At 40.8% G+C, this 16,056-nt stretch overlaps 1 protein-coding gene across 3 annotated transcripts in view; it reads right to left on the reverse strand.

The window, feature by feature from the left end:
* LOC144685777 (uncharacterized) overlaps positions 1–16,056 on the reverse strand; it is a 99,169-nt gene that overhangs the window by 38,521 nt on the left and 44,592 nt on the right. For all 3 annotated transcript variants that reach the window (XM_078550643.1, XM_078550642.1, XM_078550645.1), the window contains 2 exons: positions 13,973–14,203; positions 12,829–12,936 (listed from right to left, as the gene is read on the reverse strand). In XM_078550643.1, the coding sequence (XP_078406769.1) occupies positions 12,829–12,936; positions 13,973–14,203 (339 nt within the window). The remainder of the gene's footprint in view (positions 1–12,828; positions 12,937–13,972; positions 14,204–16,056) is intronic.

Consider the following 16,056-nt stretch of genomic DNA (forward strand, 5'->3'; position numbering starts at 1 on the left):
CATAAAAATAAAATAAAATCCAATCTAGCTCTGCTGACCACTGTGTGCTATGGACCTTACACATACACTAAGGAGAGTGCTATCCTTCTGCACTGGCTGATTTACTTCCATGAGAATGGCTGACCAGGATGCCCCAGGAGGTAACTGGTTTCAGTGACTGGTACATAAAATGTTGAGGCTTTGCGACTACAATTGTTTTTTTTGTACTGATTATAAATAAAACTCTCAAGCATATTTTAACCCAATAGCGAAAGGCTAGGTTTCTGTTCCTGTTTCAGTTGCACAGCATGACAGTGCAGAGGAATGTAATTTCTAGACAAGCCTTATAGGGGCATCTGTCATTATCTTGAGGGAAAAAAATGTTAGTGAAAAGTCCATTCCCCTCCGATGAAAACCACATAACACAATTGCAGTTCATGATTTGTAGCCTGCATAGCAATCAGGATTAAACAGAAATCTGAAATAGCACCATGGCCTTCATCAGAGTCTATTCTGTAGATAGATAGATAGATATTCTTCAATTAAAGTGTGAGCCTCCAAATGGAGCCCCCCCCCCCCAAAGGGGGATCCTAAACACAGATTTCTGTTAATTTGTCACTAGGTCAGACCTCTATATACAGATTTTGGTCAACCTAATGACACTTTATTTCTAATGCAAAGCACTAAGGAAAGAGTCTTCAATAATGCTCTTCATCTGGGGGTTGAAAAGCCACTTTCAACAAGGGGTCCCTGGGTACTGTATGTGTCATGCCTACAGGTTGCTCCTCTCACAGATAAGTTTTAAGGCTACACAAGTGTTTCTGTCCTCAGCAGAAGTGGGCTGAACTATTAACCTAATTTCAGTGAATATCTATCCTACACAAATTTCAGGTCAGCAAATGAGAACAAATTCCAAACCATTTTATCTTCACCCATTGTATTCAGTCCTGTTACATGATACAGCAGACCTCAGATAAGTGAAAAGAAACTGAAAATCCCAAACCAATTTGACTAATTCTGCTTACAGCTAATGGCATCCAGCTCACCCAGGTTTGCTTAAACTGTGCAGCCCACATTCCAGTCACCTCCCCTGCATTCCATGATATTCCAGACCAGCTAAAATATGTCAGAAATGTTGCCAGACATTATATAACCACTTCTCAATCACCAAATACAAATGGCTGTCTTAATTCAACAATTATACACTAATCAACATTTGACCAACAAAGATAAAAGCAAAAAACTGCGGATGCTGGAAATCCAAAACAAAAATAAAAATACCTGGAAAAACTCAGCAGGTCTGACAGCATCTGCAGAGAGGAACACAGTTAACGTTTCGAGTCCATATGACTCTTCAACAGAACTAAGGGAAAATAGAAGAGAGGTGAAACCTGCTGAATTTTTCGAGGTATTTTTATTTTTGTTTTGGATTTCCAGCATCTGCAGCTTTTTGCTTTTATCTTAGTGTTTAATTCACTGCCACTTCTCCTCAAGGAATGCCTACCTTGAAGAAGTATTGCTCTTCTCTCCGACAGGATTTCCGTCTCTCTCTATTGCCTTGTTCACCTTCATTGCTTTCCATTTCTCTCCTGGTGTTTGACAAGGTGTTTACAAAAACTCACTTTCACAGCCATTTTTCCTCTATGACATCTTTTGGCTATCTCCACCTATCACTGGCCCTCTATCTTGCTCTACTTGTCCGTCCCACCCCCCCGCCCCCGCCCCCTAAACCAGCTTATATTTCACTTTTCTTCTATTTTTCCTTAGTTCTGTTGAAGAGTCATACAGACTCGAAACGTTAACTGTGTTCCTCTCCGCAGATGCTGTCAAACCTGCTGAGTTTTTCCAGGCATTTGACCAACAAATGCTGGTCATATGACACTAGGCCATGTAGAACCAACAAGGTACAGGAGAAACAATCAGAACAGCGCAATCTAGCCGCTCTGAAGTAAGCAGGACATAGAGGAATGAGCAGGTAAGAATACTTCATAAAACTACCCAAAGCCTTACTGATGGTCAAGTGGGTTATAACACGAGCTGGGGAGCAGTAAGCCACAGAGCCCAGTATCAGGTCTAAATTTTTGATTATGCTGAATCGCACAATCTCTGCTGGGGAAACACTTGACTGAAGTAGGTCTGGGCTAAAGCGGCAAAACTATCTGTTTCCTGTTTCGATTGCTGAACAGGATAATTCTGTTCTATGGGCAAGAGGGAACTTCTCTCCAAGGCATCCTGTTTTTTTCACCTTCTTACTGCACGCCACTGCCTGACTGTAAGGTTTCTCTCCAAAGGCCTGGTTGTCTTTTTGGTGTCTGCATCAGGAGGACCAAAACAGTGGATACCACAGACAAATAGAGGTGAACACTGAAAGTGGCATCACAGTCAGCACGAGTGAAGAACAGGAGAGGTAATTTACAGCTAAATATTTAGTTCATTGGTTAGTGATAATAACCAGATAATCTGTTTTTGTGAGGTTGTTGAGAGATAAATATTGGCTCGGGCACCGGTGCTAACTTCCCTATTGTTCTTCGAAATAACGTAATGGAATCTCATGCATCAATTGTAGAGCACCAACATTGGTTTAATGCCTGATCTGAAAGGTGGAACATCCAACAGTGCAGGACTCTCTCAGTACTGCACTAGAGCAAAGGCCAAGATATTTGAGCATAAGTCTCTAAAGTGGGACTTGAACTCACAACCTTCTGACTCAGAGGTGAGACTGTTACCAACTGAGCCACAACAGCCACTAACCCGCTACATACATATGAACAAGAAGAAGTAGGCCATTTGACCCCTCGAGCCTGCTCCACTAGCTGTTAAAGCCATGGCTGATCTGATTCTGGCCTTAACTCTATTTTCCTGTCTATACCTGATAACCTTTGACTCCCTTAATCAAGAATCTATCTAACTTAACCCTAAAAATATTCAATGACCTAATCTCCGCTGCTTTTTGGGGAAGAGAATTCCGCAGACTAACAACCCTCAATTGAAAAAAATTCTCATCTTCATCTTAAATGGGAGAACCCTTACTTTTAAACTATGTCCTCTGGTTCTAGTTTCTCCCACCAGAGGAAACATCCTTTCAGCATCAACCCTGTCAAGTCCCCTCAGAATAATGTTTCAATAAGATCACCTCTCATTCTTCTAAGTTCCAATGGATACAGGCCCAACCTATCCAATCTTTTCTCATAAAATAACCCCTTCATCCCAGGAAACAGCTGAGTGCCCCTTCTCTGAACTGCTTCGAATGCAATTATATCCTTTCTTAAGGAGGACAAAACTGTACACCCTACGTCAGATGTAGTTTCACCAAAGCCCTGTACAACTGCAGCAAAACTCCCCTACTTTTATATTCCATTCTCTTTGTATAAACAGCAACATTCCATTTGTTTTCCTCATCACTTGCTGTGTCTGCATACTAATGATTGTGATTAATGTGCCAGGAAACCCAGATCCCTCTGTACCACGGAGTTCAGCAATATCTCTCCATTTAAATCATATACTGCTTTTCCTTTCTTCCTGCCAAAGTGAACAAGTTCACATTTTCCCACATTCCACACATAGAGGTCATCTATTCCTTACGTAATCAATACACGACTATGCAGAAGCAATGATCAAAGAAGCATTTGCAGATGACAGAGCATTTGCTGCAAGCACAGGAGGATTACAAGAACTAGTAGATAGGCTAGTAATTGCATACATGAATTTTGGAATGAAAGTGAACGCTGGGAAAAACCAAAGTGATGCATATCTCAAAATCACCAAGAAATATTCACATATTCAAAGAAGGAAAAGAACTAGAACAGGGGCAAGAGTTCAAGTATTTAGCAAAGCATTATATTTGCAGAGAAACAAAAACAAGAATATCAATGGGAAAGGCTATATTTGATAAGAAGAAACAGTTGCTAACTGGAAAGCTGAATGAAGAACTCAAGAAACAACTTGTAAAGAGCTTGATTTGCAATGTGTGTTGTATGGATGTGAAACTTAGACCTTATGAAAAGAGGAGACCAACTTGCTAGGTAGCTTTGAAATGTGGGTTTGGAGGAGAATGGAAAGATCAGTTGGACAGAAAAAGTAACAAATGATGGAAGTGCCGAGGAGAGTGGATGAACAAAGAAATTTGTTGAGCATAATAAGGAAAAGGTAGAGAGTTGGAGTAGGGCACATCTTAAGAGGAAATGGGCTTGCAAGAGATGTTATAGAGGGAAGGTTTCAAAACAAAAGGGGAAGAGAATATCAATACTAGATGGCTTGAAAATTGAAGCAAGTTATTGGCAAATAAAAAGACTGGCAGAACACACATGATAATGAAGAATCATTACAATTGGGCTGGGAAAGAAAGAGTTTACCCAACTGCCTGGATGAGAGGGCCTATGAAGTCAAGGGTGCAAAAATCCAAGAGCAAGATCCAGGCATTTATGGGAATAAGTAAGCAAAAATGGAAAAAGTGATTTCACCAAAAAGTATTTCACATGGATGAGACATTCGAAGGCCCACAAGGCCTACCATTGAGCTTTGGCAGCATGATCACGAGGTTATATTTAGTAAGCATATTGGTATTAATATGCTTCAAGGAAAAAGAACACTTAAGCCAATACAGCTCTTTATTCTTGACTCATCACATGGAGGGAAATTCCAGCGGCAGACAACAGCAAAGATATGGTTGGTGAACACAGGACTGCTTTTTGATCTGCAGAAATGAAACCTTGTTTACTGCAGGCTTCAGTTTCACAAAACAATACCTCTGTAATATTGTATTATACTTCACTCAGAGTCAATCATGAAACCAAATTTCTCTGTACCATTTGTTCGTGCCTTCAGTTCTGCTTTTTATAATCCACACTGGAAATCTATTGTATTATTGTCAACTGCCTGTGTTTAAAGCAAGCAGTCAGCAATTTGGGCAGAGTCAGCACCAGTCACATAGTGGCTGATATGTTTCTGAATTTCCAGTCATCTCCTCTGCGCACATGTTTACCTCCAAACGTATGCAGAAGAGGCAAGCTGATATTCTTTGGAAAGTCATAGTGAGCTTTCTGAATCCTTGATAAAGATGTACATGTTCGCCATTACAAAATTTTAAATTTGTCCCTCAGTTTTTTTAAACCCATATATTGCCACATCAGCTTTCAGAGAAAACAATTGGAGAAAGTGATCCCAAAACACTAATAAAAATTCTGAAATCTATTGTAATGAAGCTGTTGAACTACATCACTCGCTTCGAAGTAGTGGCCTTGATCATAGGCCCCTATTAGCTGCAATTTGTTTTGATCTGTTGAGTTTTTTGAAGCTGTTTGTCTGCTTTTCTAAGTTTTGTAGGTTGATATGTATGTATCCGCATTGTAGCCAGCCAAGTAGGTCTGGAATTTGCATAGAGTTTACAGCACAGAAACGGGCCTTTTGACCCAGCTGGCCTACATGGATGTTTGTGCTCAACACAAACCTCTTCTTAGCCTACTTCATTTTATCCTATCCAGCAACCTCGCACATTATTTCTGTTCTTCTCTCTGTCCACTTTAAAATTATAATTGCACAAATGGTCTTCTTTGAAGAAGAAATAAATTTGATTGTTTCTAACACAAAGCTGCTCAGAGTAGAAAGGAACAATTCCTCCACATTCAGGATCATAGCAAAGTTTCAATCTTTTCAAATACCTCAGAGTACCAGTACTCAGTCAGAATGCACAAGTGTAAGGGCAATTTCTCCATGGTCACAGAGGGAAATAAAAGATCCAAGTTTAATTGGTTGATTGTCAATCAACTGAAGAATGCAAGAAACCTGAGCAGGCTAGGACAAAAACATTTTTTCTGGACTTTAATCAAATATTTCCAAATCAAGTGGTGTGTGGAAACAGTCACAGACCAGCTGGCATCAGGTTGAAGCTCTTTCAGTATGATTCCACTTCCTCTTAGTAAGTGCACAGATGTTGCCCCCTGCTGTTTAATTTCAATACAATCACAGGGACAGACAGGGAACAAGGATGCAACAAGTGATGGGGTAGAGAATTGCGGATTAGATATACAAGAAAGAGTACCCTTCTTCCAGCACTGAAATATTTTCAACTTTATTTTTCATTAAGTTAGATAGCTCTCATCTCATCTGCTTTTGAAACACTTGGTCCATGCATTTGTTACCTCTAAACTTGACTATCTCAACGCACTCCTGGCTGGCATTCATCTTCCACCCACTAGAAGCTCGAGTTCTTCCAAAATTCTACAGCCTTAACTTGCACCTAGTCCCATTCATCATTACCCCTACCTTCGCATGGCTCCTGGTTGAGCAATGCCTCGATTTAAAAATTCTCATCCATGTTTTTAAATCTCTCCATGGTTTCACCTTTCCCCATCTCTAAGTTCCTCTAATCCTACAACATCTGAGATATCAGCGCTCCTCCAACTCTGGCCTCTTGCACATCCTCCCCTTGTTCACTGATCTACAATATGTCAAGGAACGAACAAGGGAATAGAATCATAGAATGGTTACAGCACAGAAGGGGACCATTTAGACTGTCAAGACTGCTCACTCTCTGCAACAGCAATTTAGCTACTCCCATTATCTGTTCTTTCCATATAATCCTGCAAATATGATCAGGTGCTTATCCAATTCCTTTTTGAAAGTCATAGTTAAATCTTCCTCCACCACACTTTCAGGCAGTGTATTTCAGATCCTAACCATCCACATTGTAAAACAGTTTTTCCTCATGTCACCTTTGGTTCTTTTTCCAGTCACATTAGATCTGTGCCCTGTGCTTCTCAATCCTTCTGCAAAACTAAACAGATTATCTCTTCTACTCTCTCTTTCTCTCTCGGGGGCTCTCCCTCATGTCACCTTTGGTTCTTTTTCCAGTCACTTTAGGTCTGTGCCCTGTGCTTCTCAATCCTTCTGCAAAGCTAAACAGTTCATCTCTTCTACTCTCTCTCGAGGGCTCTCATGGTTTTAAGCACCTCTGTCAAATCTCCTCTCAACCTTCCCGAAGGGAAACTCGTGTCTACCCATTCCACCAGCCTGTCTATGTCCTTGAAGTCTATCACTAATCTCTTCACAGTTCAGTATACGTCTACGTTATGTGTCGGGCTACTTTCGATTTAATATTATGTAATAAAGAAGGTTATTTAGCAATGAATCCTCTGGGGAAGATCATAATATGACAGTATTTCACATTCAGTTTGAGAGTGATGTGCTGAAATCCAAAATTTATGTTTTAAATTTAACCATAGCCAATCCTGAGGGATGAGTTAGCTGAGGTAGATTGGGAAATTAGGTTAAAAGATATGACAGTTGATAACTAATGGCAAATATTTAAAGAAATAATTCATTATCAACAAATATACATTCCCTTGAGTAATGAAAATTCCACTGGAAAAGTAGTACAGCCATAGCCAAGTAGAAAATATAGTACTAGATTAGAAAACGACACTTGTAACGTTGCCAAAAATAGTAGCAAGCCTGAGGATTGGGAGAGCTTTAAAAATCAGCAAAGAATGACCAAGAAATTGATAGAAAGGGAGAAAATAGAATAAAAATAATCTAGCAAGTGCTTTTAAAATTATGTGAAAAGGATGAGATCTGTTTAAGTAAATGTGGGTCCCTTAAAAGCAGATATAGGAGAAATTATAATAGGCAATAGGATATGGTCAAGATGTTAAAAAAATATTTAATGTCTGCCTTCACAGTAGAAGACACAAAAGCATACACGAAATTGTGGGAATTAAGGATTCCAGGATGGAGCGTAACAACTATATTCTCACTTTTCAAGAAAGGAGTGAGAGAAAACAAGGAATTAAAGGCTAGTTAATCTGACATCAGTGGTGAGGAAGATACAAGAATCTATTAAGGACATGGTAATAGGGGACTTGGAAAATCACAATAAAGTAAACATAGTTTTATGAAAAAGAAATAGTGTTTGATAAATCCATTAGTTTTTTGAAGGTGTGATTAACAGAGTAGATAAAGAGGAATCAATGGGCATAACATATTTGGACTATCAGAAGGCATTTGATAAGGTGCCATACAGAAGTTCTTAAATATAATTAGGGCTCAAGGAATTAGGAGTAATATATCAGCATAGACAGAGAATTAGTTAACAGACAGAAAACAGAGTAGGAACAAATGGGTCATTTTCAGGGTGGCAGGGTATACCTAGTGTTGTACTACAATGATCTGTACTTGGCCCTCAGCTATTTACAACCTATATCAATGCCCTTGATGAAAGGACTGAGAGTAATAGATCCAAATTTGCTAACAATACAAAGCTAGGTGGAAAAATAAGCAATGAGGAGTATGCAAAGAGGCAGCAGTGGGATATAGACTGGTTAAATGATGGAGTAAGAAGGTGGCAGATGGAGTGCAATGTGGGAGAGTATGAAATTAACTTTGACAGAAAAAATAGAAAGTACAGTATTTTTTTCAAAATGAGTGATTGGCAAACATTGGCATGTAGAGGAATTTGGATGTACTTGTACACGAATTATAATGTTAACATGCACGTACAGTAAACAATTAGGAAGGCAAATGGTAGGCTTGCCTTTATGGCAAGCAGGTAGGAGTATAAGATTAAGCAAGTCTTGCTGCAATTATATAGGCTTTTGGCGAGACCAAACCTGGAGTACTACATAGTCTGGGCTCCTTACCCAAGGAGAGATAATTGGGTTGCTCAGAATGGGTGCAACAAAGGTTCAGTAGATTGGTTCCTGGGATGAGAGGGCTGTCCTATGAGGAGAGACTGAGAAGAATGAGAATGTATTCTTTGCAGTTTAGAAGATTGAGAGAGAATCTCATTGAAATGTGTATAGTGTATAGAGGGCCTGACAGGGTAGATGCCCATGGGATGTCTCCCATGTTTGGAGAGTCCAGAACTAGGAGTCACCTCAGAATAAAGTGCCAGCCATTTAGAACTGAGATAAGCAGAAATGTCTTCCTTCAGAGTGCTGCGAATCTTTAAATTCTCTATCCCAGAAGGCTGTGGATGTTCATATAATGAACATATTCAAGAGGGAGGGTGATAGATTTTTGGGCACAAAGGGAATCAAGGGATATAGGGATAGAGTGGGAAAGTGGAGCCGATGCAGAAATTCAGCCTTGATCCCTCCATGGCTTCACCCCTAACTCTCTAACAACTGCAAGAAAGGGTTAATATGCTTTAAAGCTTGGTAATAGCATTTATACTTAACCAACTAACAGTGAGCAGCTTCTGCAATTTCTGCAATATAGCACAGCGAGTTAGCAAACTGAATTGAGCATGCTCAACAGGCCTTATTTTTCATTCCTGGAACGAGTATTGTTGGTAAGGCCGGCTTTTCTTGCCCATTTCCAATTGCCCTTGCAATAGTGGTGGTGAAATGCAATGTTGAAAATAGCTGAGTGACTTGCTAGGCCATTTCAGAAAGCCGTTAAAAATCAACCACATTGCTGTGGGTCTGGAGTCACATAGAGGGATAAGTTTCAATCCATGAAGGACATTAGTAAACCAGATGGGTTTTTACAACAGTCCAGTAGTTTTATGATCATCATTACAGACTCTAGCTTTCTAATTCCAGATTTTACATACGAGCATACGAATTAGGAGCGGGAGCACGCCACTCAGCCCCTCGAGCCTGCTCCACCATTTAATAAGATCACAGTTGATTCGATTGTAACCTCAGCTCCGCATTCCCACCTACCCTGATAACCTTTCATCCCCTTGCTTAACAAGAATCTATATAAAAAGAAAAAGATTAGTGAAGACAAATGAAGATCTCTTACAGTCCAAAATGGGAGAATTTATAATAGAGAACAAAGAAATGGCAGAACAATTAAACAACTACTTTAGTTTTGTCTTCACGGAGGAAGACACAAATAACTTCCCAGAAATACTAGAGAACCAAGGATCTAGTGAGAAGGAGGAATTGAAGGAAATTAGTATCATTAAAACAATAAGTGCTGGAGAAATTAATGGAGCTGAAAGCCAATAAATCCCCAGGGCCTGATAATCTATATCCCAGGGAATAAAGGGGGTGGCCATGGAAATAGTGGATGTGTTGGTTGTCACCTTCTAAAATTTTGTAGATTCTGGAACAGTCCCGGCAGATTGGAGGGTGGCAAATGTAACCACACTATTTAAAAAAGGGAGGGAGAAAACAGCATATTACAGAATTATAGCCTAACAGCAGGGAAAATGCTAGAGTCTGTTATAAAGGATGTGATAACAGGGCACTTAGAAAATTGATCAAGAAACAGGATTAGACAAAGTCAACATGGATTTATGAAAGGCAAATCATGTTTGCCAAAGCTACTGGAGTTTTTTTTTTGAGGACATAACTAGCAGAATAGATAAGAGAGAACCAGTGAGTGTGGTATACTAAAAGCTTTCTGAAAATCCAAAGAAAGTTCCATATAAGAGGTTAGTGTGTAAAATTAAAGCACATGGGGTTGGGGGTAATATATTAGCATGGGTTGAGAATTGCTTAGCAGACAGGAAACAGAATAGGAATAAACAGGTCTTTTTCAGAGTGCCAGGCAGTGACTAGTGGAGTACTGCAGGAATCAGTGCTTGGGCCCCAGCTATTCACAAGAGAGAACCAAATGTAATATTTTCAAGTTTGCTGACGACACAAAACTTGGTGGGAATGTGAGCAGTCAGGAAGGTGTTAAGAGGCTTCAAGGCAATTTAACCACATTGAGTGAATGGGCAAATACATGGCAGATGCAGTATAATGTGGATAAGTGTGAAGTTATCCACTTCAGTAGGAAAAGCAGAATGGCACAGTATTATTTAAATGGTGATAGATTGGGAAATGTTGATGTACAGAGGGACCTGGGTGTCCTTGTACACCAATCACTGAAAGCAAGCAGTTAAGGAGGCTAATAGTGTGTTGGCCTTCTTTGCAAGAGGACTTGAGTACAGGAGCAAGTATGTCTTACTGCAGCTGTACAGGGCCTTGGTGAGACCACACCTCGAGTACTGTGTGCAGTTTTGGTCTCCTTGCTTAAGGAAGGATATACTTGCCATAGAGGGAGTGCAGCAAAGGTTTACCAGACTGATTCCAGGGATGGCAGGATTGTCGTAGGAGGAGAGATTGGGCTGACTAGGCCAGTATTCACTGCAGTTTAGAAGAATGAGAGGGGATCTCATTGAAAATCTGACGGGGATGGGCAGACTGGATGCCAATTGATGTTTCCTCTGGCTGGGGGGGTCTAGAACAAGAGGTCAGTCTCAGGATACAGGGTAGGCCATTTAGGACCGGGATGAGGAGAAACTCCTTCACTCAGAGGGTGGGGAACCTGTGGAACTCTCTACCACAGAAGGCTGTGGAGGCCCAGTCACTGAATATATTTAAGAAGGAAATAGATAGATTTCTGGGCTCCAAAAGCATCAAGGGGTATGGGGACAGAGCGGGAGTAGGGTGTTGAGATAGAGGATCAGCCATGATCATACTGAATGGTGGAGCAGGTTCGAAGGGCTGAATGCCCTACTCCTGATCGTATTTTTTATGATTCTATGTTTCTACCTCTGCCTTAAAAATATTCAAAGACTCTGCTTCCATTGCCTTTTGAGGAAGAGAGTTCAAAAGACTCTAGGCCCTCAGAGAAAAAAATTCTCATCTCTCTCTTAAATGGGTAACCCCTTATTTTTAAGCAATGACCCTAACCAGAAAAGTCTCTTTTACAGCTCTATCAAAAAGTGCCACCAAGCCAAAAATTATGCGATAAAAGCCACTTTTGCACCCCAAAATGCTGATTATTTTTATTTTATTATTGTCAAATTCTCCAACTGTCATGGTGGGATTTGAACTCACATCCCTAGGGATTCATAAAGACCTCTGGGTTATTAGTCTGGTAACATAGCCACTATATTGTCACGCCCCATATGGCCTTCTCCTGCTGCTACTTTTTATGTCCATAGGCTCCCAATTGAACAACGCTTTGATTTTAAAATTCTCATCCTTGTTTTCAAATCCCTCCAAGCTCTTGCCCCCATCTCCCAAGAATGGGTTAATCTGCTTTGAAGCTTGCTAATAATAGTGAGCGCATCCTGTTATACAGCTGTGAGTGAGAGAGGGAGGGCGCGAGAGAGCGAGATGAAACACCCAGGAAGAAGGAACCAATCCAATTGCGTATTTCAACTTTGTTCCCCATGAAAGTCTTGTAGTAGATAGTGGATGGTGATTAAAAATTTTTCCCTCTATAGATCCGGGGTGATGAAGCCAACTTCTGTCTCCCCAACACCATCCCTCTAGCTGCAATCCGCTATCTCAGCGGAGACGAGGACCTGAATAATAGAACTTTCTGGCTTGCACAACTTCACTGTCCCTTCTAGCCCCAAACTATTCACTGGTTATTTTTTATTTTACCAGATTACCCAAGAAATTGAATGTCCGTCCTTAAAAGCTCAACATCAAATTTTGTCCAATAACTCCTTGGGGCATTTTACTACACTGAAGTTGCTACACAAATGTAAGTTTTTGTTCTATAATGGATCCTTATTCTTCCTAATAGCATCCCTTCAATTTCTCGGACTAGAAAGTAGACAGGGAACAGGGTTGATTCCTGGATCTAGTAATATCTCACAGTTAGGTAGCAAATAGTACCTCCGGAGACCAAAGGGAAGCTCTGTCGAGAGTCACAAGTGACGTGGAAATGGATCTCATGTGATCCCTGGGTCACATTATGAGCATCTGTAGATTGAGGCAGACGCTTCATTTCCCTTTGTTACTGGTTAAAAGTGCCTGCGCACACTGGACACATTTTGAATTAATCAATCAATTTCAATTTTAGACTGCTAGATGGAATGCCATAAGGGAATGGGGCATTCAGAGTAACAGAAAAGCAATGTCAAACAGCCAACCTGACTGAAGTGCCAAACTTTACCTCCTGTCAGTTGAAGATGCAGCAACGTCAGTGATCGTGGTTGTGTGGTAATTTGCAGCCTTGTCCGCACCACTCGACCAGCTGAAGTACGTGTCAAGACACGAGGTGCTAAAGAGGACAAAAAAAAACATACGCTTTTCCCAAATTCAGACACACAAAGCACTCTGCCATTTATGTCATCAGAATTACATTTGGCTTTGGCTTAATACAGAGGGGGAAAATTTGCTGCAACAGTTCTCCTGTTCATCCTCCATGACTTCAGATGAAAAACCAGGAAAACTCCATAGGGAGGCATGAAGTGTTTCTGCGGCTCTTTTGCTGAAGTTACAGTGGATGAATGAAAGAACCCCCAACTAATTTCAAAGCCCAAATGTTTAAAGCACAACAAAACTTAAGAGTCAAGCTCCCTCTATATTCATCCCATTAAGCAATCCCAGGTAAGATACAAACACAGAAGTTGATAATACAGAAGGAAGGCATTGTGCCTGGGCTGGCTGCTATTTTCTACTAGCAATGATGTCAGGCATACTATATATCCACAAAATTTCTACAGGTACTTTTAATAATTACACCAAATTATCATGTGTTTCCTATTAATAGTTCCTTACCAACTGTGGTCACAAACAATGCTCCCTGTAAGCTGCACAGTCATGCAAAAACCTGAAAGTTCCTGTGCAGGGCATGCACAAATTGGCCCATTTAAGTTACCGTGGCCTCACAATAAAAGTTATAGGGGTCAACCACTTAAATACATCACATCAGATGCCAAAAAAAAGAGGGTGGTTGGTCACGAGAGACACCTGCATGTTGCCAGTGGCCAGTCTTGCTATGGGTGAAAATTAGAGGGTCAGAAAGTGGGTTGATCCACTGAACGGCTAGAACAATCTTGATCAACTGTTTTCTTTTAATATTCCCTATGCCCTTGTGATCAGTGCTTCCTGAGACACCTGGTTGAGACTGAAATTGTGGGTTCATGTCCTCCCATTTCAAGACATAAGGTTTCACTTTAACGTGGGAAAATTCTACACTGGACAGTGAGGTTGAAATTCATATTGTGGGACAAAAGGGCTGAACTATCAGTTTAAAACAAAAGCAAAGAAACAAGCTCACACAGGCAACAAGGTGGCAAACTTTCAGAACTCACCAAACTCATCACAAATGGATTTGTTATCCCCCAGTGTTGGGTGTTCAAAGGTTTCACGACAGTAAAGAATCTTGGTGTTCTCATTAACCAAAAGGATCCCTCCAAGAGCCAATAGTTGTGCTTCACTGACACAGTCAGCAGATGCTTTCTGAATTCTTTTCCGTATGGCCCGGTAGCGACAGTACTGGGGGTAGCTTAATATTTTAACTCGTGGTCGGTCATCTTTAAATCCTAGAACACAAAGAAGTTACTTTGGTAATATCAGAGACTGGCCACCACTAATTCATCACATGTAACTAACCTTAACTTCAGCCTGACTAGGTAGGGACAGTGCCTTGGTTACTTCATTCAGTACTAGTGATATCAGAAGGAAACTGCATGGTGTCACTATAGTAGATGTGGAATATGGTCCAAATTACAAGACATAAAGCTCCCATTAAAATCTCTACCATCGCAGTAGAATGTCCAGGAGTCAGTTCTGTGAAGCACAGAGAGTGGGAAACTAAGCATTTGCTATCTGTATTTATTCATTTCAAGCAACCACGGCCCCATACCTTCCCCTATATGTCACCTGTTTAATCTTGTGCTTCATAAAGAGCAGAGTAATTTGATAGAGTGGATCATCAGTCCATAGTAGAACCTGTCCAATTTTCATCTTGGTGATTTCAATGGGTTCTACAACAAGTGAGCAACCTGTTCCAACAGATAAATGCCTGGGCAGCAAATAATGAAAATTTCCTCCAGGGCTTTGCATTCCTCCCAAACACACCAAACATATAGTTCCACTATCCATGCACAGCCCAATACATGCACAGGTCCTCACATACCTGATGCACACATATCTATTCCAAATCTGCCCTACTAAATACATACACATCACCAAGCCCTACCTCCCAACCCCAACATTTGCACATCTAATACAGAGTACTGACCTTTGCAAGTAGCCCACTAGATCCAGTAATGCTACTGTTAAGCAGTTTTGAGAATAGTCTCAACCTGATGAACCAGATTTCACCTAAAAGACCAACAAATTGTAGCACACACTGGCAAACATCAACAAAGAAACATTCAGCCAAGCAAACCTGGGGAACAATTTTTCAAATCTTCAAGGAATGGTATAATGTCTCTTCCCCCATTGTTGCCTGCCATTGATGCCACCTACTTTTGCTGGTGGGGCAGAAAACCAGACCTGCTGCTTCCTCTACAGTCACCAGTAGAACAAAAGGGAGATTGCCAAATAAAGCTGGTGTGTCTACCTTTCTGTTCCCCTAAAGATGGTGTGCTTTTGGTGCCAGCATCAACCAGCCTGGCATGAGAACAGACAATAAACATCCATTGAGAGATGGAATGAATTGCACATTGGTGTAAAACAGAGACAGTGATCCAAAAGCAAAACAAAAACAGTAGTTGGGATGCATATTAACCTCATTTTGGCAGGGAGGTAAGGAGAGAAGTAGAGCCAAAATGTTAGTGAACATGCATTAGCAAGGTCTTAGTGCTGCCAGGAATTGAAAACAGTAAATGGTCAGGATAAAGAGATGAACACAAATTAATATACTGGTTCTAATATAATAACTGGGGACTTTACTACCTGAATGTAGACTGAGACAATGGTAGTGTAAAGGGCGGAGAGGGGCAAGAGTCCCTAGCTTGTGTTCAGGAGAATTTCCTACAGCAGTATGTGTCCAGTCCAACAAGAAAGGATGCACTGTTGGACCTGGTTCTTGGAAATGAGGTGGGCCAAGTAGATCAAGTGTCAGTGGGGGAACATTTAGGAAACAGAGATCATTGTATCCTAAGGTTTAGAGTGACGGTAGAAAAGGACGGTAGGCAATCCAGAGTAAGATTTATTGACTGGGAGAGAGCCGACTTCAATGGGGCAAGAGCGGAGCTGGGCTGGATAGACTGGAACCAAAGGTCGGAAGGAAAAACTGTAGCTGAACAATGAGCTACCTTCAAAGAAGGTTTGGGCACAGTCAAGGCATATTCCTTCAAAAGGCAAAGGTAGGGCAAACAAATCCAAAGCTCCCTGGATGAAAAAGGATATAGAAATTAAAATGAAGAAGAAAAAGTGTGCTTATGAC

This window comes from Cetorhinus maximus, chromosome 10 (genome assembly GCF_964194155.1).
Source record: "Cetorhinus maximus chromosome 10, sCetMax3.hap1.1, whole genome shotgun sequence".
NCBI classification, from domain to species: Eukaryota; Metazoa; Chordata; class Chondrichthyes; order Lamniformes; family Cetorhinidae; genus Cetorhinus; species Cetorhinus maximus.